Source organism: Arvicola amphibius, chromosome 9 (genome assembly GCF_903992535.2).
Source record: "Arvicola amphibius chromosome 9, mArvAmp1.2, whole genome shotgun sequence".
Classification (NCBI taxonomy): Eukaryota; Metazoa; Chordata; class Mammalia; order Rodentia; family Cricetidae; genus Arvicola; species Arvicola amphibius.
In genome coordinates this window covers 82,037,285-82,064,911 of record NC_052055.2, presented here as the reverse complement: position 1 = coordinate 82,064,911, position 27,627 = coordinate 82,037,285, and the positions used below count along the sequence as shown (strand labels likewise).

The following is a 27,627-nucleotide window of genomic DNA, read 5'->3' as shown; positions in this document are numbered from 1 at the left end:
ATGAAAGTAACTAGGAAGTTGGACTTTGAACCAGTTTTAAGAATTCACTCAACCCTGAGAGTGCCCCCTATAGATCATATATTGTATTTGAACTTTCTTAGTATCACAAGTGGAGCAGCAGGCATTTACCATCTCTCAGTTCTAGAGAGTGGGAGTCTAGAATAAAGTTGATGGCAGGGCTATGGCCCCACTGAGAGCTCTAGACAGGACAAACTCCCCTCCTACTGAAAGCTCTAGACAGGACAAACTCCCCTCCTAGCTTCCAATGGTTCCCCATCCATACCCACTGATACCTTCCTTCATGTATGGCTCTGTGTTCCCTTTTTATAAACATGTGGTCATATTAAGGTATTGTTATTTTTGTCAAGTAACTAGTTACATCTGCCACCATGTTGTCAAATTAAATTCACATTCTGAAGTCCTGGGAGTCCCAGAGAGCTCATGTCCCTCATTTCTTCCTTTAGTTTAAAGGCAGGAAATTGCTGACTACAACTGGGAGCTGCAAAAAATAAAAATAAAATTTAGAAAAAGAAAGAAAGAAAGAAAAAAAAGACTACTGCCCTTCACTTAATCCATGCATATTTACCACAGAGCATCCTTACCAGAAATTCTTTCTCTCTTTGAAAGAATCAGAGTAGCTGTGAGTCTTCCTACTGCCTGAGATGGTTTCAAAATTCTGCATACCATTTCCCATATGGGAACACAGAGACATTGCTCACATGAAGAATTCTTTAGCTGAGCAGACACATTAGCAAGCCACACACCATGACTGTTATTGTGTTAACAAACAGGGTCAAAACTGTGAGACTCTAAAGCAGAACTACAGGTCTAGAAGCTAGGGCTTGTCTCTTATTATTCCTGTAAAACTGGGTAATTGTCTGGTGCCATTAGTTTGAATAAAGGAGGAAGGAGTATATTACATGTCAGTGAGCAAATGTTACTGAAGTTTTCATTTGAGACAGCTGTATTATTAACTCAAGAGTGGAGAGTGCCACCAGAGCTCCTTAGGACCAAGGAATAACTGGATTTCTTGACCTGGTTACAGAGTAAAACAAGTATACCGTGTTCTAATGGTCTTGACGATTTTCTAGACTAAAACCATCAGAAAATCAAAATTGGGGGATACTATTAGACTTGAGGCTACAGAGAAATTGCTAGATCCAAACCACCTCAGCTATGGTACCCTGGAGTTTGCTGGCATACACCAGGCTATACCCTCACCAGAGATACTCCATGCACTTCTGCCCTGTGCTCCAAGCACCTGGAGCTTCACAATCCAAAGGCCATGTGTAAAGACAAAAGGACATTCCAGCATCCCTAAAAATATTCAAGCAAAAGGACAGCTAGGGGGACATGCTGAGGTTTTAGGAGCAGTGACTGACACCATGCCAACGTGACTAGTGTTTTCAGGAATTACGTAAAGTTTGCTTCTGTGTACATTAGGGAGGCTAGACTGGATGGTCAATTGAATGTCAGGGACAAGAAAAAACACCAATTAAGGCATGCATGGTGGCGCATGGTGGCCTGTGCCTATAATCCCAGCACTAGGAAGAGCAAGACAGGAGAATCAGGAGTTTGGGGCCAGGCACGGCTATATGGTAAGTTTAAGGCCAGTCTAAGCCACATGAGAGCCTGTCTCAGAAAAAGGGGAAAGGGGATATAAGACAATACAATATTGAATGGGCTAGCTTCTGTAAACAAGAGGGATAAGTGCAGTTCTCATCCCCTAATTACTTTTCAATTATAAAATAGAATTAAATTTTTTTTAAAAAAGCTATTCAGGAATACATTGTGAAGGCAGTCACTGTCATTCCTCTACTTCTGGATTAATCAGTGTTAAAGTTCTTGTCACCCCATCTTTTCTTCTCATATGTATGCGTGCATGTGTTCTCATTCCATATTTTAATTTGTTGGGTATGAATTGCTTCTAGAATTAGATACGTAAGCCTAAAGCAGAGAGAAGAAGAGACATGATAGGCTTATGAACTTCTGTTTGTCTAAACAATACCCTAACCATGAGGCTAGACAAGGGTACGGGGTAGGCAGTCATCTGAGGAGAGAGCCTGGGCCAAGTCCGAAAGAAGAGCAACCTTCTACAGTTAGACGGGGAGTGAAGGAAAGAAGCCTGAGACAGAGATAAAGATCAGAAGAGGGAGCCCAAAGAGGGACAAGGGCAGCCCAGGTTCCACTCACAGAACACAGTAAGCCCAGTACCACAGGAATTCTTCAAACCACGAGAGCACAAGTTTCCTACAGTAGATGCTCTAAGTGCGGGGAAGCTAGAGTCAGAGAAAGTATGTCTGAAGTTAGAGCTGCTGGGAACATTGAGGCCATTTAGATCTTAGAAAAGTTGTTCAAGAATGGGAAGCAAGTCCCTGGTGGTAACAGTGTTTTCCGTTACCCAAAGAAGATAGAACAGGTGGACTGACCAAGGCAAGAAGAGACGTTTAAAGAATTTGGCCAACTTCAGCTACAGCTTACGTAAACTGGCCAGTTCCATCTAAGAGCAATGATAATATTCCTTGAGAAGGCAGAGGCACGGCACACACGGGGCTTATTGGTGATCAACAGACAAATTCACTCTAAACCAGAGAAGAGGAAAATAGGTTTATTCATTAAACCATCATAGGAGCCGTCAGTATGCCTTGTAACAGAAGAACCAGTAGCTGCCAAGACAGTGATATGCCAAGACAGGACAGAGAAGTCCTGATTCCAGCAGGGTGTCTTACTATGCATGTAGCTTTCCAGCCTGCAATTCCTTCTGCAGGAACGGGGACAGATGGAACTGGTCAGTGTTGGGGCCTGGGAGGTGAGCGCGAGCCACATGCGCATGTCATTTTCAGTTTTCCATCTCTACCGTGCAGACTGGGGGAGTCCTGACTGGTCAATGTTTGGTCCTGGGCAAAGGCTGGGGTCACCTGGCTGCAGTTCTGAGGTGTCCAGTTACAGGTTCCGCACAGCTTAGGGGAGTGAGGTTTTCGGTGGAGGCTTTCTGGACCACACTTGTTGAAATTCACTAATGAGAGCCTGTCCTTCCTCTTCTGGTCTTTAATAATGGTCTCTGTCTCTCAAAACCCAGAGGGTTCTGAGGCTTAAGTGTTTCCTAGCAATTTATATTTAACCTTTTCTCTGTGCTGACAAGCACAATCATCCTCCCAGGGTGAGCAGAGTCAAATTAAAGCAATAAATATTTGAGATAGAAAAAACAGGAGAGTCGAACAGCAACTGAGTTTGGCTGGTACGCATATGGAGAAGGGAGTTACGCCCTTGGAGTTGCGATGTTTCCCCTGGAGAGATCACCAAGGAAGAACAAATGGGGTCTCCAATGCTGGAGATATTTATTTAGCTGGTATTTTAACAAGACTGAATATTCATTACATTAACAGGAATAAAGAATGAGAATGACAAAAATGTCTACCCAAGTGTTGCACAGAATACATAAAACATAAAGTACAAACATTTGGCTAGCTGCTTTTAAAGACTAAATGCATTAAAAACAACTAGACTCTTTTGTTTGTTTTTTTCCCAGGGAACTGGTGAACACGAAGCAGGTGGCCTAAAAGGAGAAAAGGTAATGCCAGGATTTTTGTTTTTGTTGTTTCCAAAGCCATTAAACTCTTTCACCTACAGGGGGCAGCAGTCCCTGCGAGCAGGCACCTCCCCTGACTGCTGACCAGCAGCTGGATGCTGCCCCTTGGGGGCGCTGCTGAGCAGGGCTGGGCTGTAAGGGAGGAGCTCTGTCAAGAGAAAACACCTTTAAGAATGGTCAGGAATCCTTGCAGGTAGCCAAAACCTTCCGAAGGAAGATCCAAAATGGCAAAATGCCTATGGCTCAAGCTCACTGGTTTTCTGTTCCTAAAATAGAGGCTGTCGAGGGATTATTTTGTTTTGTTTTCATGAGGGTTCATCATGCCCAGTAGTAGTCTAGCCAAGCGATTATTTCAGAAACAGCTTTCAAGTTCAAACACCAGTGTGCTTCCATTGCGTTTTCATTGCCCGCACTTGGAAGCCTGGTTTTATCATTTGTGAAGATGGCAGATTAACTTTCCTACGGAAAATATCACTCCACTCCCATCTGACTGTAAAGCCGTGATGACCTTGGACTGTGAGTGTGAACACAGTCAAAGAGGCATGGTCAGAGAAAATTTTTTTAAAAAAGCCTGTTAAATCTGCAGACAGGAATATGAAGGTTTGAAAAATATTCTGCGGGCAGATGGCCTGTGAGAACTGCCTTCATTCATTCACCCTGTAAAAGTTCTCTTGATTGAGGGCACGATACTGTGACATGAGTCCGAGAAATAGGACTTCTGTGTCTTCTAAATCAGCACAATCTATTCAAAAGATGGCGAGTCTCTCTCCAGGAAGTATCGCTAAGAGATCCTCTCAGCAGGAATAATACGTTCCTTATAGACTGGCCATTCAAAAGGAAAAGCCTGCAGAACACATAAATAAAACATGGACACTCTGAAAATGATTTTAAAATGATCCCATAGCAATCCAAGTCACTCCAGTGTCTTGGGTTTCAAACAACACTATTTCCTGTGAGTCAACAGCTTCTAGCGCCATCCCATCCTTGCAAAGACATAACATTACAAGTCATCAGTACTGAACAGACGTAGGCTGCAGGGTCAACAGGGCACAAAGCTTGTCACATGGGACAGCTGTGTGGAGAAGGGCGTGCGACACTCTTAAAGCATTTAAATGATGATTCATTTCTTGAAACCAAACAGCTGGCTTCTGCGTCGCCCTCCTCGTTGGCAAACACATGTCACTTAGAAATTCTTAAGACCTCGCTGAAGAGAAATTTGAATCTGGAAAACAGGTGTATCTCAAACTCCAGGGGACAGTTCCTACCAGTTGGAATCGTTTCTAATTGCTTCAGAATCTAAGGGAGAGTCAGGAAAAGCCAATGGCATATCTGTCCCATCACCCTACCCAAATAAATGATCTAGAAGAGTCTACAGGGAACTTGTCACTGAGCCTCATACTGGTGTACCAACGGAAGGTTTTTTTTTTTTAATTACCCATCATGAAGGAGCGCCTCTGCCAATAAACCGTGCATCGAGTAAATGGGGAAACCCTAAGTGTAGCAACTGCGGGAAAAGGGAAGTCAACTCGACGTGCACATCCACTTCCTGTCTATTCTGGATCCATCTCTTGGCTTTTTAAAGTTGTATTTTCCACAGTGAAAATGTAAACCCCTTAGTGTGGGTCTCTGTCTATATGTGCGATGTGGTCGGGGTTCTGAATCCTGATTGTACATAGACCCGCTGGGAGAGGATGAGGAAAATAGGTGCTTGCTCTGAGACCTCACACATAGGGACTCCGAGACCAGTATTTCTGTTACTTAAACATGTGTGAGATGATTGTGACACGCCCTCGGGGTTGGGAACCACTGAGGGGTGGGAGAAGCATCAGCTTTGGGATCAGACGTTGACTATGGTGTTGACTGCTGTGTTACCTTGGGGAGCCACCTCATTGCTCCAAACATCGGTTTCCCCAATCTGTACAGCGGGCATCATCATCTACAGGAAGAACTGATGGGAGGATTAAGATCTAAGGAGATGAACTCACCTGGAAGCAAATCAGGCTCTTAATAAACATCCATTTTTCTGCTTTGTTTGTACCTTCTGCTCATGAGGCCTCATTTAGCTCTTTTTTTGCTATGAGCTATTGCCATCTTTAGTGGCTTGTCTTCTTCTGCTTTGCACACCTCAAAGTGTGGTGGAGGGTCAGTATTTGTATGTATTTGGTCAGTACAAATGACTGGTGTCGAGACTGTAGGACAAAGTGGCAAAGCAAGGACTCCTGGGAAAACATCAGCTTTCTCCTGGAGCAAAATACGACACAAACAAGATGGAGGCTCAACAGCAGCTTCAGAATTGTAGGAAGACGGCCGCCTGAGGCTCTGCAAATTCATGGCTGCCTTTCCACTCGTTTCTACCGCGATAAGTCACTGCAATGCATCGTAAACATGACAAAGAACCCCCATGTGTCTAATATTAGACATAAACATTTGCAAGATTTCACGTGCAAGATGTGTCCCTATGGTTTAGCCAAGGCCAACCCCATCCAGGGAGCGCAAAGCACAGGCTTCGATCGGTCCCTCTGCTGTCCTTCACTGGCGCTCTGCCTACCTCCGTTCAAACACCACAGCATCATAACCCCGACCTTTATTCTTCCACCCATCCTTTATTATTCTGAGCAGATGTGCATTTTTAAGTGATTCCTATCCCCTACACTTGCTTACTTCTGACAAACGAGATGAGTCTAATTGTCAGGTGTATGCTTCCGTTATGACTATGTTTTGGGGATGTTATAGCACAAACCTGGCGGAGTGACATGGAGGGCAGTTTAGAGTTTTACAAACCAGTCAACGCACTGGTGCCGTAAGTGCTCACTGCCCTCTCTCTCTTCCTACATCGGATGTGATTTACTCTCTTTAGAAAAGCACATACCACCTACAATGTGGTAAAGTTCTGCCAGGGATATAAAAGACGTAGTTTTTTTTTTCTATTTCTGCTAGGATGCATCATATATCAGGGCTAGACAGATGGCTCAGCAGTTAAGAGCATGTTCTACCCCGACGAGGGTCGCTCTCTCCAACTGTATCTTCTGAAAGTCCTCTTTCCATGCCACATACAAATCCGTCTTCAACATTTTTGACCAGGGTGTCTTAGACATTTCTAAGCTGCTGCTGTCACCATATCAGCGAGAATGATTTCTCTGTCTCCAGTCAGTCATCCACACAGCACGGAGAAACGCTGGGGACAGCTGGCAGACTCATTTCTCTCTCTGTGATCACTGACTGACTCCCCCACCACACACACCTAAAATAAGAAATCAGTCCTAAAAAGAAACAGGAGCAGACTGTTGTGTCATTTAAAGGCAAAATTAAATAAATAATGTTTTGGCTACACCAGAACAAAACTGTAATTCTTTTCTCCTCTATGTGTCCTGTCCTTGAAAAATAATTAACATTGTTCCACATTAATTTTAAATGTCCTAATAAAATGTTACGGACTTCTGGAAGACCTACGGCATGGAGTAGGGCAAAGACTCCTTATTAGGCAAACAGACTGCTTAGGTATGGAGCTTCACTGAGGCCCTGGACCCAGGCCGCCGGATTCTGGGAATGAAGGGAGAATTTCTCTTCACTCAGGAGGTGTCTCTCTTCTGTTTTATCTCGACAGGGTGACTCTGGGCTGCCAGGATTTCCAGGGTCTGTTGGCCCTAAAGGACAGAAAGGAGAACCTGTAAGTATTTTATCCTTGAGAACAGAGGGAGAAAGAAAAAAACAGATGAAGAATTAAAAGTATTTTCCTAGTATGGCCCTTTTCTTCTAACAATCTGAACAGCATTGTAGATCAGATTCTGAATCAAGTACACACCATGCCAGGCACCAGATCTTTTATATATTAACTCATGTAACTCATATAAAAAGCCCCTTGAGGTAGCCCATTCTGCACATAGGTTAGGCTGGTTCCAGAACCCAGACACTCAAACCATTTAAGTTGCCCGGAGATGACTGAACACTGTATCTGAAGTGAGAAACACAATCAATATATCAAGACTGGTACAAATTTATCTTAAAAATTGAAAATGCTTCTGTCTCTGCTCAAACAATTGCTCTCAGTACACCTCTGAAGTTATTTTCCTTTCTGGTTTCTGTGAGATCACAGTGACTTCGCAAAAATCACCTTCCAATATTGCTGTGGCTGCTTTCTTTGAAAACTTTTCCTTGCTTGGGGAAAAAAGAAGAAAAGAAAAGAAAAACTCTATCACATCATTTGTATTTCAAATAGGACCATCTAAGAGATGGCAGAAGCCTAGTTACAAAAAAAAGTTTCAACATTTAGTTTGTGTGTATGTGTATGTGCGTGCGTGCGTGAGTGTGTGTGTGTGTGTGTGTGTGTGTGTGTGTGTGTGTTCTTGAACCTAAAACTTAACAATCTGACAAGCCTGACTATCTAGCAATGTTCAGGAATCCTGTTGCTGTGCCTCCCCAACCCCAGGATGGCAACCATACACTGCCCTTGTTGGATGTGAGTTCTGTAAAACAAACACAGGTCTTCGCTCTTGTGCAAAAAAATAAGGATTAGCTTATGTCTTCCCATTTTGGTTACAAGCAGCACATCTTTTTAAATTGCTTCACCCATGTTCCAGAGTGAGTTAGGGCTATGGGTTGATTGGACCTGAGGAATGGTGAAGTCACCAAAATACCTGCGTGACAAGCAGAAGCACTAGGGAAAGCACTCAGTGCTACCAAGCTGAGCTTCTCCTCTGCTCAGCTTCACTTAGACATCTTCAGTAGTCCTAGTAATTGTTTCTGGCAGCTTTGAAATCACCATTGCACCTATGAACCCTGGTTATTGACCTTCTGGTCCCTTATCCTCAGTGCCCTGTCCAGACTTCCCTAACAGCTTTTAACAGTGTCCTCCAGGTGAGGATTTCAAAGGGTCTAGGGACTATCATGCGAATCCTCCCCCAGACACCACTCAGAGCATCTCCTAGCCTCTCCTTGGGCTCTCCACTGTCTCCCTTCCCAGTGACGCCCACCTCAACCTTAAGTTCCTGAGTGGACCGTGGAGGATCTGACAAGACATGAAGCAGAAAAGAATTTTCTGTGATCAACAGCCCTGCTCTGTAAACATGAGTGTGGCCTCAAGTCCTGAGAATTCTAGCTCAGGAGTTCTGGGTGGGTGGAGCCTGGAAGCCTGCATTTCCCACAAGTGACACTAATGCTGTTGCTCCAGCATCACTGACGGTTGGAGAAATGCATGGATCCTAAAGAGGCCCTTTTCTTCTTATGGATTCCCTCTGGCTTCCTCTCTTGCCTTCCATGGTCATGGGAAGCCTGGCTGCCCGTGTGGGCCTGTCCTTTTTATTCAGTAGAAGTAAACTCCTTGGGCTGGATACATGGCTCAGCGGTCCTAAACACTGGCTGCTCTTTCCAAGGACCAGGGTTCAACTCCCAGCACCCACACATGTGGCTCATAACCAACTGTAACTTCTGTTCCAGGGATCTGGTACTGTATTGTGACCACTGTGGGCACCAGGAATGCACATGGTGCACAGACGCCCATGCAGGCAAAACAACCATATATATATATAAAATAAAAATAAATATTTTTTTTTAAAAAAATAAGCAAACTGCTTTTCCCCCTAACTTTTAGGCTGGCCAGTCCCCTCTTACTCCCTGATTACCTGGCTTCTTCTCTATGTTTTTGCTTGCTTTCCTATCTTCCCACAAGTTATTATTGGGCAGAACAATTAGTTCTTTGTTATTTCAACCTTTTTGTTCAAGAGCAAAATCTAGACTAGAACTTTCTGTGAGCAGCAGCTGTGCTCTGTAGGTGACTGAGACTTTGAGTTCTGGGTGGAGCCTGGAATCCCATGGGAGGCAGCAGTGCTGTGGCTCCAACATCATTGAGGGTTGGAGTAATGCATAGCTCCTAAGGGTGACTTTGCATAATAACCAGGAAGCTCATAGAGAAGAGTAGTCAGTGTCTAAAATAGAATTTTGAACACCAACATAAAAATGGCCACATGCCCCCCCACTACTAGGCATTTAGAATATGATAGCATGTGCTATGTATCAGAGCTCTAAAATATTATACAAAAGGACCTTGTTAGAATTCACAATTTTATAGATAAGGAAAGGGGGGCTCAAAAACTTCAAATGGCTACTCCCAGTAGCCATTTGTATTCACAGTAGTATTCAGAGGAGATGAGACTAAATTGCAAACCTCAGTCAACCAGATTCCTACAAACGACACCAATCAATGTAGACTTTGAACCAGGCCTGGAGGCCCAGGCCTGTTATCCCAGATATTCAGGGGGATAAGGCAGGAGGACCACAAGATGAAAGCTATCTTAGGATACAGAGTTCAAGTCCTAACTGGGCAACTTTGTGAAACCTAGTTTCCAAAAGAAAAAGTAAGATGAGAAAATTTAGGATTCAGCTCCATGTTAAGGCACTGGCCTGGATTAATCCCCAGGGAGTGGGAATTTGAGATATCAAAGTTGCAAGCAGAGGTGGAAACAAAGTGGCCCACCACGAATGCCTTAGTAGTTGAACACATAATTTTAGGATGAAAATATGCAAAGCAAGACTATAAACAAGGCCCTCATCTAACATGTAAAAATTAACCCATAATAAAAGATGGCATCGTGTTATATAGATCACAGTTTGTGTGGTTACACCAAATATGTGACTTTAACCTGAGAAAAGTTAGCCCTCACATGCACTAGAGGGCAGCTTGGTTCATTTAGAAGAGGTGGTTGTTACCTGTCCCCACACTCGGCCACCAAGCTGATTCAAATCCTATGGCTACATCCTTGGGCACATGCAAACTTCTCAGTCACCACTGAAGAGGAAGTGAGACTGAAGAATTGTGGCCAGTCTGTGCCTCAGTTTCTTCAACTGTATATGGCTATAATAATAGAAACTTCTCCTTGATAACTGAGGATTGACTATGGTGTGTGTGTGTGTGTGTGTGTGTGTGTGTGTGTGTGTGTGTGTGTAACCAGAGAAGGTTGGTAACAGGGGGACAGCGAGGAAGAGTGTCAGGAGTGGGGTGATTCTTCAAATCTATCTCACGAGGGGACCTTCATCCTAAGCCAAATAGCCACCAATCAGTTCCACCCACCTGTGCAGTTGTCTCCCCAGTAATTAACCCCTTTCAAGTCATTTTGGTTAGAGTACACAGACACGTGAAAGAGCATCGTTGAAACCATGCTTCCGTGTGTTTGAACACACAGTTAGCCTGGGTGGGAAATTCAAGTGGGTACCTGCCATTCAACAGTTTAACTGTACCCATTTCCCTCCACTTGCAGATGGATGCTTGTGTGCTCGTCTTCATTTCAGAATGGGAAGGTTTAGCCTAGGGCAGCATTTCAATTTGACTGCTGTTGGGAGCCCCTAAATAGTATTAAAATGATTAACTCTGTGCTCGTCTGGGAATGTGGAGGAATCTGTAAAGTCATTCTCATTTACCCCTGTCAGAGTTGATTTCTAAGTGTTTATAATTGATTCTGGTTTCTACCCATTCTCCTAGGGGGAGCCTCTAACCAGAGGTGAAAAGGGAGATAGAGTAAGTAGCTGTTTAGTGCTGTCTTGGGTTTTCTATTTCATTGATTCTCTCTTTAGTTTGTGGTTCGGCTCCTAATTGATTTGATAGAGTAAGTTTCCTGAAGCTTGTACTCTCTTCTGCTGTTTTTTAACTATTCTCTTTAATGCTTGGTAAATGCGATCTTGTGGTAACACTTTTACATTTGATTTGGGTTATGCAGGCTTTCTTTTGTATTTTTATTTTACATTTATTTTAGGGGAATGGCATGTGTGTGCCACATTTCGTATGCATGCCTTGGTACGTATATGATGACGGTCAGAAGATAGCTTGTGGGAGTCTGTCCTCTCCTTCCACCACGTGGGTCCTGAGGACTGAATTCATGTCTTCAGGCTCAGGGGCCACTTCCTTCACTCTCTTAGTCACCTCACCAGCTCTTCTCGGGGGTTTGGTTGGTTTTTTTTTTGTTTTGTTTTGTTTTGTTTTTTTGTTTTTTGTTTTTTTTTTTGTAGCCTACTGCTATTAGTGGTTATGCCTCAATGTCATAAAAGTCGTCAATTAAGAATATCTAAACTGGCAGGTAGTGGTGGCACATGCTTTTAATCCCAACGTTCTGGAGGCAGAGGCAGGCGGATCTCTGTGAGTTAATGACCAAGGCTGATCTACAGAGGGAGTTTCAGAACAGCCAAGGCAGACATCCTGTCTCAGGGGAAAAGAAAGGAAGGGAGGGAGGGAGGGAAGGAGGGAGGAAGGAAGGAAGGAAGGAAGGAAGGAAGGAAGGAAGGAAGGAAGGAAGGAAGGAAGGAAGGAAGGAAGAGAGGAAAACTAAACAAGGAGTACAGGTTTTTGAAATTTTTGTTAAAGGCAAAGGATTGAACTTTCAAGTGAGGCATGGAAAATAAACAAAGATTGTGCTATTTTGTAACATTTTTCTGTTTTTATTAAGCACCTGGAAGTAGGATTACCAGCACACACTCTTTTGAACTTAGCCTATTCTATTCTGCCTCTCATCTGAGGTTGGCTATCATTGGTGGTGAATGGCTCATTGCTAACATGCCATGATGTCTTTGGTTTCCATTGCTGTGAGGAGACACCATGATCATGGCTATCCTTATAAAGAAAACATTTAGTTGGGGGGGGGGGTCACAGTTCAGAGTTTTAGCCCATCATGGCGGAGAACATGGCAGCATTCAGGCAGAGCTGGTGCTGCAACTGAGAGCCCTACATCTTGACTCAGAGGCAACAGGAAGTCCACTGACTCTCACACTGAGTGAAGCCTAAGAAAAAGACCTCAAAGCCCACCCCCGCAGTAACACACTTCCAACAGAAGGTGTGGCCCAGATTAAAGGTGTGCCCTGCATCCTCAAGGTCTGGATTAAAGGCGTGTGTCATCCAGACTCCTCCAACAAGATCACACTTCCTAAAAGTGCCACTCTCTATGAGCTTATGGGGGCCAAATACATTCAAACTACCACACATGCTGCCCCAAGTAAAGAAATGAAATGAGGAGTTACTTCCTAGCAATAAGGGTTCTGGATCTTGTCTTAGGATGAGTGTTGCTGGATTGCATAGCTTCCACAATGTCCATTTTATTGTATGCTAACTGATAAAAAGTCAATTAAAGTATCAAGATGTCCAACCCTATCTGGATTCGGGAATGACCCATATGGCAACCCTTTTATTTACAGGGAGAGCCCGGCCTTTTAGGACCACAGGGAATGAAGGTAATCCCCCCGCATTTCTTCAGTCACTATTGCAGCCTTCAGAAGATGCTGAAGATGATAGTAACATCTAACTTTCCTTTCCACTCATGCGTTTAGGGGGAACCTGGAGATGCTGGTCCCCCTGGTTTAACAGGAAGCCCAGGGCTAAAGGTATGTACTTTATATATTAAGGTGTATACGAAGTCACTATTGGGAAATAATGTGGGGATTACAGGCATCCTGTATGCAGAAAGGCGTTGGTGTGCCACTCATTTTCTTCACAGATGTTCTCAGAGATTTTATCTTGTTTCCATGGTGACCTCCCTCCCCACCAGCACCACTGGCTGCATTTGTTACAAACACAGATGCTAGGCCTTTTGGTATACAATGGGACTTCAAAATCCTTTATAAGAGCAATGGCAATTCACAACGGCATCCAAAAAAGCTTTCAGAGTAAACAATATCAGTTAAATCTATGACCCTGTGCCACATTCTTGACAGGGAAAGGAAGGATTCAGGCTCTGTTTCTACACTAAAATTAAGCATCCCTATGATGCTTGCATTCCCCAGAGGAAATTCTGCAGGAGTGTCTTAAGAAAAAGCAGCTGGGGGAAGTGGGAGAGAGACTCTCAGAGAATGCTCCCAGCAGTGCGTGAGGCCAGTTACCCCGTTATCACCTGCTGATAAGAGCAGACCCATTAAATGAAGCATCTCAGAACTGTCTGGCTAAGCCCAGAGCGCATGTCAGTACTGTGCACAAAGGTGGGATGCTGAGAAGTCCGTCTCTTCCCTGTCAAGGGCACAAGGTATTTCACCAACACTCAGATTCAATCTATTTTCATGCAGAGTTAAAGTATCTGTTATCTTCTATTTTAGGGTCAGCAAGGACCTGCAGGTTCCATGGGGCCCAGAGGACCACCAGGAGATGTTGTATGTATATATAGTACCTTCAATATTTTGACAGGAAATTAAGATTAGGATATGTTGTAAAGAACATATTAATGAGTTGAATTTCCTAAAAACATGGGTCACTACCACCACCCAGACTGATCACTGCTGATGGAGGAGGGTTGCTACTGGGAAGTCCTTTGGGATGGAGCCTAATAATCCAATCTTTGAAACTCAGGTTAACTCAATTGTCATAGTCAATACTACTGTAGAATAGAGGAAAATGGAAATATCCAAGGAAATAAGAGAAAATCAAGAAAGACAGCAAGCATTTCCAATGTTCTGTGAGATAAAGTCACTGTAGTGAGTTCTCTCTCCCCACTTCCCGCTTCTCTCGCACACAGACAAACCCTCGTGCTCTTTGGAAGCATTTTTTCATCTATTCCCACCAGATTTCTACCCCTTGGATAATATCCTGGCCTCCCCATGTGAACTGAGAGCTTACAATCAGATATTAGATAAAATGGAGAAAATTCCTGGCCTCAGCTCACAGTGACTCTCTACCCATGACTAAGATTCTAGGTAGGCAGACTTGAGATTACTCCTTTTTCTACCATCTTGGGAGCAATCCATGACTTCTTTCTCTGCTCTGATGCTTATGGCCTGAGCCTCCTGGAGCCTCCTAGTTAGCATCATAGTGTGTTTGCTAATTTGAACAACCAATCCGTAGGAAAAGGTTTTGTTTGTTTGCTTATTGGACACAGGGTTTCTCTACATATCCCTGACCATCCTAGAACTCTCTCTGTAGAAAAGACTGGCTTTGAATTCAGAAATCCACCTGCTTCTGCCTCCCCAGTGCTGGAATTAAAGGCGTACCTCACCACTATCAGCCTAGGGAAAGTTTGTTGCTTTTTATTCTTCCTACAAGCCAATTTTGGACCACTTCTGAGGTAACTCATTGAAAGACACCATAAAAAGAGAAAATATTGATAACACAAGATTAACCACAAAATCCTCTGGTTAGACTAAACTGTCTAGGAACAACAACAACCAAAAGAATAAAATCAAAAGGAAAAGAGTCACTGTGGTTGAACATAATAAAAGTATCTTAACTGCTTAAGTTGGCTTGCGTTGCCACCAGCCACCACCCTCCCTGCTCTTAGGTGGAACATTTCAGTTCTTTTCTGATTCCCATTATAGCTGTTGACTTCACTTGTGACAACAAGCCATGTATTTTCAAATAATATTTCCCCTTCGGCCAAATCAGAATTACCTTATAGAGAGATGTTAAAATTCCATCCCCTTACATTAAGAGAGGTTCTAACTGCTCTTTCCCTTTAATCTGTATTTTCTAGGGATTGCCAGGAGAACATGGTATTCCAGGGATACAAGGCATTAAAGGAGAGAAGGTACCATTTAGACTTTACTTTTGTACAAAATGTAAGTAAATAGAAAGAAGAAAGCAAGGATTCTAAAGTCACTAGAGAAGCCAAAGATTAGCCTAACAAGGCTTGAGCCTCCCAGGATGTATCAGTACAAGGGACAGACATTCATATAACCTGTGATATGGCACCCCTGGTGGCATGCATCATCACAGGTATGGGTATGGCACAGAAATTCCATGTAACAAAATGAGCTTCTTTGAAAATGAAAATGTTAGGGCTGAGGTCGAGCTTCGAATTATCAAAAGTCTCTCCGCCCCTTACCATCTGTTTGGATGTGTGTAAAGATGGCATATCAATATGGTGCATCCTCCCCAAGAAATAAGGTACGTAGATCATCTAAAGAACTTCATGAATAGACTTCCCCTTTGTGCCGTGTTTCATTGTCGGAGACCGGTTTCAACAAAAATACCATTTACCAGGGTGGGAACATGGGGATCAAAAAAAATAGTAAAGAGGGCGAAGATGCAAGTAAATATAATAAAACAGAAGTATAGGATAGTACTGGGAGGGAGTTCCAGGGAATACTGAAATCACCTGCATTTAATTTCCAATTGCTTAAAATACCCCAATCCCAAAAGATAAGAGTAAGATTTAAAATAAACTGCATTAAAATGGTACAAGGAAATGAACGTACCAACTGAAGGTTGTGGGCTACATTCATAGTTAAACATGTTATGGTTAGAACAAGATAAGAAATGTTCACACCCTAGACCAAAACATTCTGTAGGTAAACCACTCCCTAAGTAGAATCCATTGATATCTCCCTAAGGGAACTGGAACTTAGTTGAACCCTTAGACTTTTGTTTGAGGTGGAAACATATCTACTTCTCTATTCCTGAAATACTACAAGGTCTGGATATTAGCCACACCTGTTGACAGTAACCTTGGGAGAGCAAAACCCACAGACCTAAAATCTAGGTGGAACCTGTGTTTGGGGTAAAAACAAAGAATAACCTTGAAAAAGTTACTGTCTTCTAGAAATAAATTCCAACTCTCTGATCTTTGGTCAAGGTGGAAATAGGCTCACATTTTGAGGCCTCCACATTTTATATACAAGTCTGTGTTTCATGGTACTGTTCAACTTTGTATAACAGAACTCGTTTCAGAGCGTGAATGTATTTAAAATAACAAGAGCAGGTTCTAGAGTGAGCTAGGCACTTGTACATGCTTTTGAGGGTATGAGGATAGATGTGAACACAAAGATGAAGTTCGCCTGGCTGTGACAGAATAAACCAGTGGAGACTGCTGTCTTCCAACTTCCCATCATGAACCTCAGCAAAGAAAGGAAGAATCTTATCTTGTTTTCACAGGGAGATGCTGGTGGAAGGCTAGGCCCTCCTGGACTTCCAGGTCCAAAGGGTGATGCTGGGCCTCCAGGGAAAAGCCTGCCAGGGAAACCAGTAAGTATCACCCTCTTACTAGGATTGCCCTTGAGAGTTAATGTGCTACTCATTCTGGGCCCACAGTTTCAAGATACAACTGTAGTCTATAAGCCCGCCAAAAAAAGGAAAGAAGGAAGGAAGGAAGGAAGGAAGGATAGATCTTATACCATAGCTCATAAAGCTAAAACAATTTGAATGTTGGATGTAAGCCGAGAGGTCTCAGCTGCAAAAGATATACAGGCTAAAGTATTTTACAGATAAACTGAGATGTTTCAAAGGTCCCAGCACCTTATGTACTGATTCCTCAAGGATCTATGAATCCTTAAACACAGGTTGTGAGCCATAGACCTTTCTAGGACACTGCCTTAAAACAAGCGCTCAACCTTGCCCTTCTGGAGTTTAAGGACATAACCACAACCATCATTCATAGAGAGTGCATATGATCCATGCTCTACTCAGGACGCAGGAAATTGTATTACCAGAAAACCCAAAAGCCAATATGCTCATTTGATTTGCCTATTTTCCCCTACCTTCCTTCTACTTTTTGTAACAATTATCAGTGGCAATAATTCTGAAGATTAGATGTTTAATTTCATATATAAAACCCTATATTTTGAGCTAATTATGCAAAATCTAAAACTTTCTAAAATTTTCTCTCTTTTCTTAATATGAGACTTGCTCAAGTAAAATGAAGGGTAATGAATCGTGTTTTTAAATTATAACTTCTAATTCTTTTTAGTTATGTAGAAAAAGAAATGTAGTCATATTACTTTTTTTTTTATTCCTTCTAGGGATTAAATGGAAATCCTGGTGCACCTGGCCCACGTGGGCCAAAGGTATACAGATTTCATAGCTAATTTTAAAAAGAATTAATAATTAAGAAAATGTAACTGAAAATGCAAATGTCTGGAAGCTCATCCTAACAGGAGCCCTTGCTTTCCCAGGGTGAAAGAGGACTGCCAGGTATCCATGGCTCCCCAGGGGACACAGGCCCACCAGGGGTAGGAATCCCTGGCAGGACAGTAAGTAATATTCAGTCAAGTTATTGCAACCCAATTGGTTACATTTTTGTCTCCAGTCTTCTTCATTGCAGTGCTCAAAGTCTTACATAAAGCAGTAAGAAGAGAGAAAGAAATAGAAGAGATATGAACAGGAAAGAACAGAATCAAATCAACACTGTTCAGACACTACTTCACCCTATGCTGCCTTTAAAGGCCCTGAAGACACTGCCAGAAAGCTCTTAGAGTGGTAAAAAAACATTTTCAGCAATGTAGCAGAATGCAAACTAAGCATTAAAAAGTAGTAGCTTCTCTATATAGCATATAAGAAACTTAACAAGAAATATCAGGGGCAAAATTCTCACTCAATTAGCCCAGGCATGGAGGGGGCACTACCTAAAAATAAGCCTGACTAAAAAGGGCAGAAACATGTTCAGTGAAAACTTGGAGGTACTGAAGAAGACACTAGGCATTGGAGACATCACTTACGCTCACAAACGGACAGAACTAGTGCCATGAAAATGTCTATATTACCAAAAGTCACCCATGCACTCAGTGTAATCTCCGTCAAAATTCCAATGATGTTATTCACAGAACTGGAAAAAGCAATGCTAAAATGTATATAGAAGCCCAAAGACCCTGAACAGCAAAAGCAATACTAATCAGAAAGAGAAATTCTAGAAATACAATACCTGATCTCAACAGACACTATAGAGCCATAGTGTCTACACAGCATGGTTCTGACACATGAACAGATGTGTAGACCAAGGGAGTAGAATAACAGACCCTGAAATAAATCCACACTGCCACAGCCACCTAATTTTTGAGAAAAGTATCAAAACTATTTATTGGAATACAAGAATAGCCTCTTCAACAAATGGTGCAGGGAAAAACAGATCATCAGATATACAAGAAGGTAGATCCATATCACACACTGTGAAGAAAAAAAATCAGTTAAAATAAATCAAAGACTTCAATATAAAAACAGAAACTATAGAGGAAATATGAGGAAAAACTCCTCAAAATACAGGTCTATGCAAAAACCTTTCTGAAAAGAAATCCAGCAGCATAGAGAGTTATAAATTGACGAATGGGAAACAGTGAAGCTAAGAAGTTTCTGCTCTGCAAAGGAAGCAACCACTGGACAGGAGAGGACAGCAAAGATGGCATCTCTGCACTAATATCTGGAATCTATAAAAACTACAAGAACTTAAGGCCAAAATAAATAAATAAATAAATTCCTCTATCAATAATGGATTAATGAACTAAATAGCTCTTAAAAGAAAAAGCACAATAGCCAATCAATAACTTTTAATGTGTATAACGTCCTTATCCATCAAGGAAATAAAAGTTAAAGTTGCTTTTGGGACTGGAGAGATGACTCATCAGTTCAGAGCTTGAATGTGTGAGCTTTCCAAGGAAGCGAGTTCTGCTCTCAGCACCCACATTAGGCAACCCACAACATCCTGTAACTCCAGTTCCAGGACCTCTGACACCAAGACTCCCATGTACACATGTATCTCTCTCTCTCTCTCTCTCTCTCTCTCTCTCTCTCTCTCTCTCTCTCTCTCTCTCTCACACACACACACACACACACACACACACACACACACACACTAAAATTTTTTAAACTTTAAGATTTCATCTCGCCCCAGTGAGAAAAAGCTATCATCACGACAAGAGACAAATATTGGTAATAAATCCTCCAAGGAAAGTGTAGCTTTTATGCATGACTGGTGTGGATATAAACAACTACAACATCTACAGAAATCACTAGAAGGTCTCCTAAAAGCTAAAATGAGAACAACCACATGGCCCAACTATCCTGCTCTGCGCACATACCAGAAGCCTTCTAGCTCAGCCTACCCCAAAGAGACTTGCACATACACCAGGAGTTTTATTCATCCCCATAAAGGAAAAGGAAATCATGACATTTGCAGAAAATGGATTCAACTGGAATCATTCTATTATGTGAAATAAGCCAGACTCAGAAAGACAAATAGTACATGTGGAAGTGTGTGTGTGTGTGTGTGTGGTGTGTGTGTGTGTGTGTGTGTCACATAAGTAGAAATGGAAGAAGTATGGGAGGGGAAGAAAAGAGAGAGTAATGAAATACATCTGACAGGGAAGCAGAAGGAGTGTCTTGTGGTGAGAATGGAGACCACCAGGAAGAAAATAGACCAGGAGGGGGCAATGGTGGAGGGAGACCCATCGGAGCAATGTGTGTGTGAAAATGCCAGAATGGAAACCATTGATTTACACACTACTTTAACAGTTGATAAAACATTATGTCAATAACTCTTTAAACAGATAACAAGTTGATAGGATAAAAATACCACAATAAACCGGGCGGTGGTGGCGCACGCCTTTAATCCCAGCATTCAGGAGGCAGAGGCAGGCAGATCTCTGTGAGTTCGAGGCCAGCCTGGTCTACAAGAGCTAGTTCCAGGACAGGCTCTAAAAAAGCTGCAGAGAAACCCTGTTTCGAAAAACCAAAAAAAGAAAAAAAGAAAAAAAATACCACAATAAAAAGGCAACAAAAGGCTTAGATAATGATGATGTTATAAATATTTTTAAGTAAGACGGAGAATCCAGAAAATGCTGATACCAACTGCTTTAAAAAAAGATTTTAAAGATGAGGTCTCACTACATAGGGCTAACTGGCTAAACTCACTGCATAAGAAGCCTGCTTCTGCTTCCCAAGTGCCTAAACTGAAGTCATGTGCACCAGAAATTCAATGACCCAAAAGTATGCATAACCAGAATAAATGTTATTGGGTTCTTGGCTAACTTCAGCCTCACTTGGGTTATTCCAAACCTCAGCATTCCAGAAGAAGAAAATAACTCAGGTGCTGTTAGTTAACCATCAACGTCCACCACTGAACACTGGAGCCTGCTTTTTCTTAAGAGGAAATTGAGAACCCGCATGTGTCTGTACCAGGTTCTATGCTTACATGTTCTAGCTGTTAGCTTGGTGCTTTTGTGATACTCCTAACGTGGAACAGTGTGTGTCTCTGACTCTCTTGCTTGTTCTTGGAACTCTTTTCCTCCTGCTAGGTCACCTTGTCCAGCCTGGACGTGAGGGATTTTACCTTGTCTTATTGTATCTTGTGCTGCTGTGTTTGGTTGTTGTGTCTTAGAGGCCGGCTCTTTTCTGCAGAAGAAACCTAGGTGGAGCGGGTCTGAGGAAGAGAGGAGAGGGAGTTGGGAGGAGTAGAGGGAGAGGAAACTGTGCTTGGAATTGTATTGTATGAGAGAAGAATCTACTTTCAATAAAAAATAATAAACAAATGTACAAGAGGAAAATGAGTCAATGAAGAAAGGAAGGGAGGCTCAGGTTCCTGAGCCCCATGGGCAATTGGTTTCTGACCTGACAGGATGTGGACACATTGCTTGCACACTTCTGAGTGTGCAGCAGCAGAGTGGAATAAAAGAAACATCCCAGTAAGAGAGCAAAATCTTGTGCTTCAGCCTTGAATATCTGGCTCTTTAACTATGGCTTGAGGTCATGGTGAGCCCACCAGAAACTGTGTGCAAGACTTACAGCGTTTTCAGATTGTGCAAGTGCCAAACCTCGTTTTTCTGCTAAGGATGGGGCATTTATGAATATCCCTGGTAGAAGTTAGATAATTCTCTCTCTTTTTACCCAGGGCTCCCAAGGACCTGCCGGAGAGCCAGGTATTCAGGTAAGTGACTTCACTAAATTACGCACAAAAGAAGTTCAGCTTTCTTGATTGCCGGAAACTGCTCAAAAGACAGTCCTAGCAACATTGTTTTCTTCACTTCTCTAGGGCCCTCGAGGTCTGCCCGGATTGCCAGGAACTCCAGGGACCCCCGGGAATGACGTAAGGACCTTTCCCCAGCTCCCATCCGTGTCCATTTTAATCAGCTCTAACTTGCAGAGGTTTGAATAAGCGACTTCTGTTTTTAGGGACCTCCAGGGAGAGACGGGAAGCCAGGTCTTCCAGGCCCCCCAGGTGACCCGGTATGTAGGCGGGCTTTGCCTGATTTATGTATCTTTAATGCACCCCGAAGCCAAACAGCCAACCAAGCAAATTTTGCTGTCCAAACTAATTGCAGTGCTTGGTGACTGCTTGGTGATTTTGTTTATCCCCATTATTTTGTAGAGGGGGGAATTCAAGCTGGGTCAGCATTATTGTGCGTGTGTGATGAATTCTTATTTCCTAAGGGTATAATTCAGCTGTACAATTTTGCCCCAGGCTGAGCCTTAGCATTTAAAGTCTTTGTTCCATGGAAAATTGAGAAAAACTGATAGCCACAATTTCTAGTTTTTCTAATGCTGGGTAAGTAAATGAATTTCATTTTTCTAAATGAAAGTTTGCAGGTGAGTTACCTCCAGGGCGGTACATATCCATTGATTGAGTGCCTCTGAACAGATGCGATGATTAAATTATGAAAATTGGATTGAAAATCTCAGAAAAATGCATTTAGATGCTGCGTGTTACATAGCTTTATTTCAGGGTAAATCTTGCTACGAGTGACTGTAAGTCCCTTTAAATAGCCTCAGCTCCAACACTTACAGTTTTGAGAGGCCACATGGCACATGGCATTGTATTGTACATTGAGTTTTGTAGAATAAAATCCAAATCTGGCCCCTCGCTGTGTCTTCTCAGACTCTCTCACCTCCCACACTGCTTGTGCCTTTGAGTCCTTAGGAGCTGCATGCGGCAGCATTATCCGGCTTTCTTTACTTTCAACGCTGAATCGTGTGCCCCTCATCTCACATCCTGTCAACTGTCACTGGGGCTTCTACAGTGTTCCTCTGTAAGGACATTTGAAGACCTGTGGCCCAACCACAGCCCATGCTCCCCAGGTGTCTGTCTTGTCCCTCACTTAAGTATCTAGAATTTCTGTAAGAGCTAATTTTAAGGCAGACTGACCATGCAATCTTCCTATTTCCCAGCAGCCTGATAATGTGCTTGATGAGCGATTTCCTTTTACCAAATGATTAAATAAAACATTATATTACTTAAAACCAACAGCACAGGAAAAGCATAAAGGTTACCTTGTCATGAATCTCTAAAATACAGGTGTATGGTCAAAGCAATGATACATGTGAGCTCGCATGATCTGGCTGAAGGAACAGTGACTATTCTCACATTCTGGTTCCAGCCATACTGTGTGTAAGTTTTATGCCCTGAAACATAAAGCTAAGCCAGTGAGCCTGCTGGTTAGGGTCACCATCTCCAAAGCAATTGGCATGGCACTTTAGAAACACACATATCAACTTGTATGTTCATGTTGTATTATGTTCATGTATATGCGAATATCCATGGATTTGAGTTTCTCTCTCTCTTAACTACAGATTGCACTTCCTCTCTTGGGAGACATTGGCGCCTTGCTGAAGGTATTCTTTTGGTATAAGAGGAATTAGATGTTGGTGTGTGGAAAAGGTTAAAAAGGAACTTTCTACCAAAGATAGAATAATTAACTGCTCATCCGAAACAGTTCAAATTCTGCTAGAAAACATTTAAGACATAAGAGCATGCATGTCTTCTTATAGCGTATAGCATTTATACCAGTCTTCCCCTTCCCTTCTTTCCGGGTCCACATTGTGAGATGACATACAGGAAGGGGTGACATCATTGATACCTTAAAGTAGATCCTGCCTCCTCTCAAGCACTAGCTTTCTCTTCCTGTCTCCAACCCACTCTGGCTCACTGCCGTGAAGCCTGTCTGCCACCCTGTCAGCTCTGGGCAGTCTCAAGAAGAAAACCAGTGCCACTCACTTACAGATTATGTTTTTATATCATGGAATTTTGCAAAACGAGCTATAAAAATTCCAAAGCCAACAATCGCCCTAACAATCTGTTACCCTGTTAAACAAAAATTATCTCTACTGATTATCCATCCCATAAAGTACCTCAGGCAAAACATGATGGCACACACCTGTAATTCCAGCCTTTAAGAGCCTGAAACAGGAGTGCAAGTTTCAGTCCAGCTCTAACTATACGGACACACACACACACACACACACACACACACACACACACACACGCACGCGCGCGCGCGCGCATATGCATGCACTATGGCTACTATTCCTCTGAAATACTTTGCTATATTTTATCACTCAGACTGGGGGTCTGGTAGTGGGTAAGACTATGTTTATGTAGTGTCCATGCTGTCTAGTAAGGGCTGGTGACCCCAAATGAAAATGTAGCCCTTCATTTCACTCTGAGATTTCCTGTCTTCAGATGAACAGAAAGTGTTAAACTGTTAAGTGTACACCACTCACACTTAACAGGTAATTTCACTTATACAAGCGGTGTTTATTCTCATGATTTGCCAAATGACATACATGTAAACGTGAAGAGTTATAGCATCGTATCCATCACAAGACATAGTCTAGTCTCAATAAAAGATGGGTAAATATATGTAAATATAAATATTAACATAAAAACTTCTGGCCAGGTGATGGTGGTGCACACCTTTTATCCCAGCACTCGGGAGGCAGAGGCAGGCAGATCTCTGTGAGTTCAAGGCCAGCCTGGTCTACAAGAGCTAGTTCCAGGACAGGCTCTAAAACTACAGAAAAACCCTGTCTCAAAAAAAAAAAAAACCGAAAAGAAAAAAGAAAAAAAAAAAAAACTTCTGGAGGGGTTATTAGGAACTCCAGGAAAGCAGCATTTTCTTATAATACGGAATATTTGTGAGGGTTTCAGAGAGCTCATATTGAATTATAATTATATGTCAGTCAGTGCAACCTTATTAACTTCTTTCCCATTTAGTCTTTACCGAACTATTATGAGCTCAGGCTGGAGGGCCATTCTCATTCGTTGAAGATACTTGAAACCCCAAGTAGCTGAGTAATTTGCCCAGATACATATCTAATAAGTGTGAGACTGACACAGGAACACACGTCCTCGGGTATTAGGCCCTAGATTCTTTGAAACAGCAATGTTAGAAATGACAAGATTGTAGGAATTAGATGCTTGAATTCTTGAAGGATGAGAAGTTTGTATACTTAAGCAGAACTAAATGTTCTGATAGAGTGTGCACAGAACAGACAGCAGACTGAGTGGACTCTTCCAAAAGGAGACCCAGACCCTCAGGGGTCTCATGGATGTGAGGAGCTAACAGTCTTGCCAGGCAGCCTCCTCTGACACATCACACTGCTCTTCCAGTCCCAGAGTCATCTCAGTAAGGTTCTGAGTCACAAAAGAGCAGACAGATGGGATGCAGAGAGGAAAGCATGGCAGCTGATCCCAACGAGCTTTATCAACAGAAGAAAGGGGGGAAGCAAGTAGCCCCCACCCAACCCCAAATTCCAGAATTTGATTTGGAGATTGACCTGTGGACTCAATTTAATAACATAATGTTAAGTCCTGACCTTGGAACCCAGAACACTAACTCAAGCTCCAGGCCCAAGTCTTTTACAAGCTGCCAGCTGCTTTCTGCTTGTTAAGATGCCTTCGGTTGGAGCATTGAGAGCACCTGGCCTGATGCTAAACCCAAACCATTCCTCCCAGCCCTTCTGGGTTAATCTGTGTGGCAGGTCTCTTAGAAGCAGATTGAGCATGGGCTAGTGATGAATGCATCTTAATGATTTCTATAAAATAATATTGAGTCATTTTTCAGAAAACTTTATTAAAAATCAGTTTCCCTTGCTTTATCTAACTGAAGAAAATGAGACTATTATCAAATAAATCTAAGACGTTTCTGTTGAGTTAAAACAATTATCTTTTTTATCATTTTTTAATGTTTTTCCTGTTTTACTAAATACGAGTTCCACTAAAATCATCAGTGGAATCATGTAACTGAAAATGTTTCTGAAATCAGTATCTGAAGGTTTTGCTCTATCTTAGCAAAAATATATATATATATATGTATGTATGTATGTGTGTGTGTGTGTGTGTGTGTATATATATATATATATATCCAAACTTTAATAAGACTTCCCTTCCTAAAAGTGCTGAACAGTTAAAACTTAGATTGTGCTCTCAAATTATATTCCCCGCCCCTACTATTTATTCGGGAATCTCCATTGAAATGGAAGCAGAGATGTGTGGTGTGGTGTTTTGCTTTTAAGTAAAAGTTCACCAATGGTGTAAAGGAAGATTACAGATTAGGCTTGTCTAGTGTTTACCCCAAAAAGCCATCTTTCAGATTGGACAGACAAGTCTCTGAAGGTAGAGCGGCCTCACAATTGCTCGTTTGACAAGAGTACAGTTAGATCAAACATCAGCTTCATAAACGGGTTTTAGGAACCTCCCAGTGAAACTGTCTTTATGCTCGTTAGAACTTCTGTGGCAACTGTCCAGCCAGTGTTCCCGGGCTGAAGAGCAACAAAGGAGATGAAGGAGGCACTGGGGAACCTGGAAAATACGATTCAGCAGCCAGGAAGGTGAGAGGTTGCTGGCATGCCTGTGAGTCCTGCAGCACACATACTGGGTGTCCTCCCGCAGCTCTGACTCCTCTGTCTTCCAGGGGGATGCAGGACCACGGGGTCCTCCAGGAGTCCCAGGCAGAGAGGGGCCAAAGGTAAGATAGTCCTCTGTGAGATTCTAACTAAATGAAACATGGAGAATCCCATTTTTAAAATACCCTACTCCTATGAAACTTACTTTGGTAACATGGGGCAAAGGGCACTTGCAGATGATGCTATTAGTTTATCCCGTAGCCCTGTGCAAAGGACACACCCAAAGTGCTCTGATGGGAGATTTTTTTTCCCATTGTTACAGATAATACCGAATGGTCCAGTGTTAACTAAAGTTACTGTGTTTTTAGGGAAGCAAAGGAGAGCGGGGCTACCCTGGAATGCATGGGGAGAAGGGAGATGAGGTAAGAGGCTCTCTGATAAAACACTCCGCTACTGCTTCTCTCCACTTGATTCCATAAAGGAAAGACACTGAGTTTTCATTAATGCATGCTCAATACCAAGACCATTGAAAACCAAGAACAGCTAGATGTTTTAAAATAACACATGTTTGGTAATTATAGATGCACATTTATCTCCAGTGGTCCAGATGTGGAGGCACAAAATAAGGCTAATAATTAATATAAAAGTTATGGGGGTTTGTTTTTAGGTAGCAGGTAATTATCCGAGTTCTTACAAGAAAAGAAAGAAGAGTGAACTCACAAAAACAAACCTCAGGATAGCAAACAGGTGGAAAGGGTAAATGAACAGGCATAGACCCAAGGGCCGCTCCAGAGTCCAGCCAGGGGAGACCTCTGTGCCATGACTGAACTTAACAACCTTGGTTTCTCCATGTCTCTGCTCAGCTTCCAAGTGCTTGGGAGAAATAAGCTGTGCTGGGCATCTGTACATAATGGTTGAGGTCAGCAGCTCACCCACCCCAGGACCAAGCACCCAACTCAAACGTGCTTTAGAGATAATGGTGTAAATTCCTGACTGTAAACCACAGTGACGCTAAAGATATCATTCTTGCCCTGCATAACTCACATTAACTCTTAGAAAAACCAATTAGAATGATGGATTGCTGTTAGTTTAAACAGTTTTGGTGCTAATAGTTCCTAATGAAAGTAAGAAAGCCATCTGGCATCCATTAACCTTGATGGTAGTGTGGGAAATTATGACACTATAAAATCCATCTATTTTCCTGCTTAGAACTGTACTTCACATTACAAGTTATCATCATTTATTATTGTTTTTATTGATATTCATTGTGTTCTAGAAACCTTTAAGATTGGCTTGGGATTGTTTTCCAAGTTAAAAATTAAAGAAGAAGAAATACAGCATTTATTTTCATTTCTAAATAAAACATTAAAGGCATTTGTGTTTTGAAAACAAGTAAGAATTGATGAGCGTTTGCTTCCTGGAGTTGCACAGAAGGTTTCGGTGAAGCAAAAGCACAGTAATGGGCTTTAGCAGGCAGGCAGGTTAGCTGCCTAGATCCCAGAGCTGGGCTTTAGATGCAATTCAGACAGTAATAAAAAAAAAAAAGATTGAGAAATGATTGCAACTTGGGCCTTTTATAAGTGACTCTGTTAAATTCAATAGACGTTAAATTTTATTGATTCTGTAGGTATTTGGCTGTCTTGGTCAGCTGAACCCATGGTTAATATTCCTTGATATTTTAGTGTGGTCTTTCTTAGGTACATTCTGTGCACTCTTTGACATGGATCACGGGAAGTCTGCAGAGGACCCATTAGAGTTT

At 42.3% G+C, this 27,627-nt stretch overlaps 1 protein-coding gene across 1 annotated transcript in view; it reads left to right on the top strand.

Annotated features, from left to right (window-relative positions):
* Positions 1–27,627, top strand: part of Col19a1 (collagen type XIX alpha 1 chain) — a 302,587-nt gene that overhangs the window by 232,288 nt on the left and 42,672 nt on the right. Inside the window, exons 20-36 of the mRNA XM_042055762.1 lie at positions 3,530–3,571; positions 7,194–7,256; positions 11,061–11,096; positions 12,761–12,796; positions 12,893–12,946; positions 13,652–13,705; positions 15,019–15,072; positions 16,419–16,508; positions 17,282–17,326; positions 17,435–17,512; positions 21,139–21,174; positions 21,280–21,333; positions 21,420–21,473; positions 22,815–22,856; positions 25,749–25,853; positions 25,937–25,990; positions 26,237–26,290. Of these exons, the coding sequence (XP_041911696.1) occupies positions 3,530–3,571; positions 7,194–7,256; positions 11,061–11,096; positions 12,761–12,796; positions 12,893–12,946; positions 13,652–13,705; positions 15,019–15,072; positions 16,419–16,508; positions 17,282–17,326; positions 17,435–17,512; positions 21,139–21,174; positions 21,280–21,333; positions 21,420–21,473; positions 22,815–22,856; positions 25,749–25,853; positions 25,937–25,990; positions 26,237–26,290 (951 nt within the window). The remainder of the gene's footprint in view (positions 1–3,529; positions 3,572–7,193; positions 7,257–11,060; positions 11,097–12,760; positions 12,797–12,892; positions 12,947–13,651; positions 13,706–15,018; positions 15,073–16,418; positions 16,509–17,281; positions 17,327–17,434; positions 17,513–21,138; positions 21,175–21,279; positions 21,334–21,419; positions 21,474–22,814; positions 22,857–25,748; positions 25,854–25,936; positions 25,991–26,236; positions 26,291–27,627) is intronic.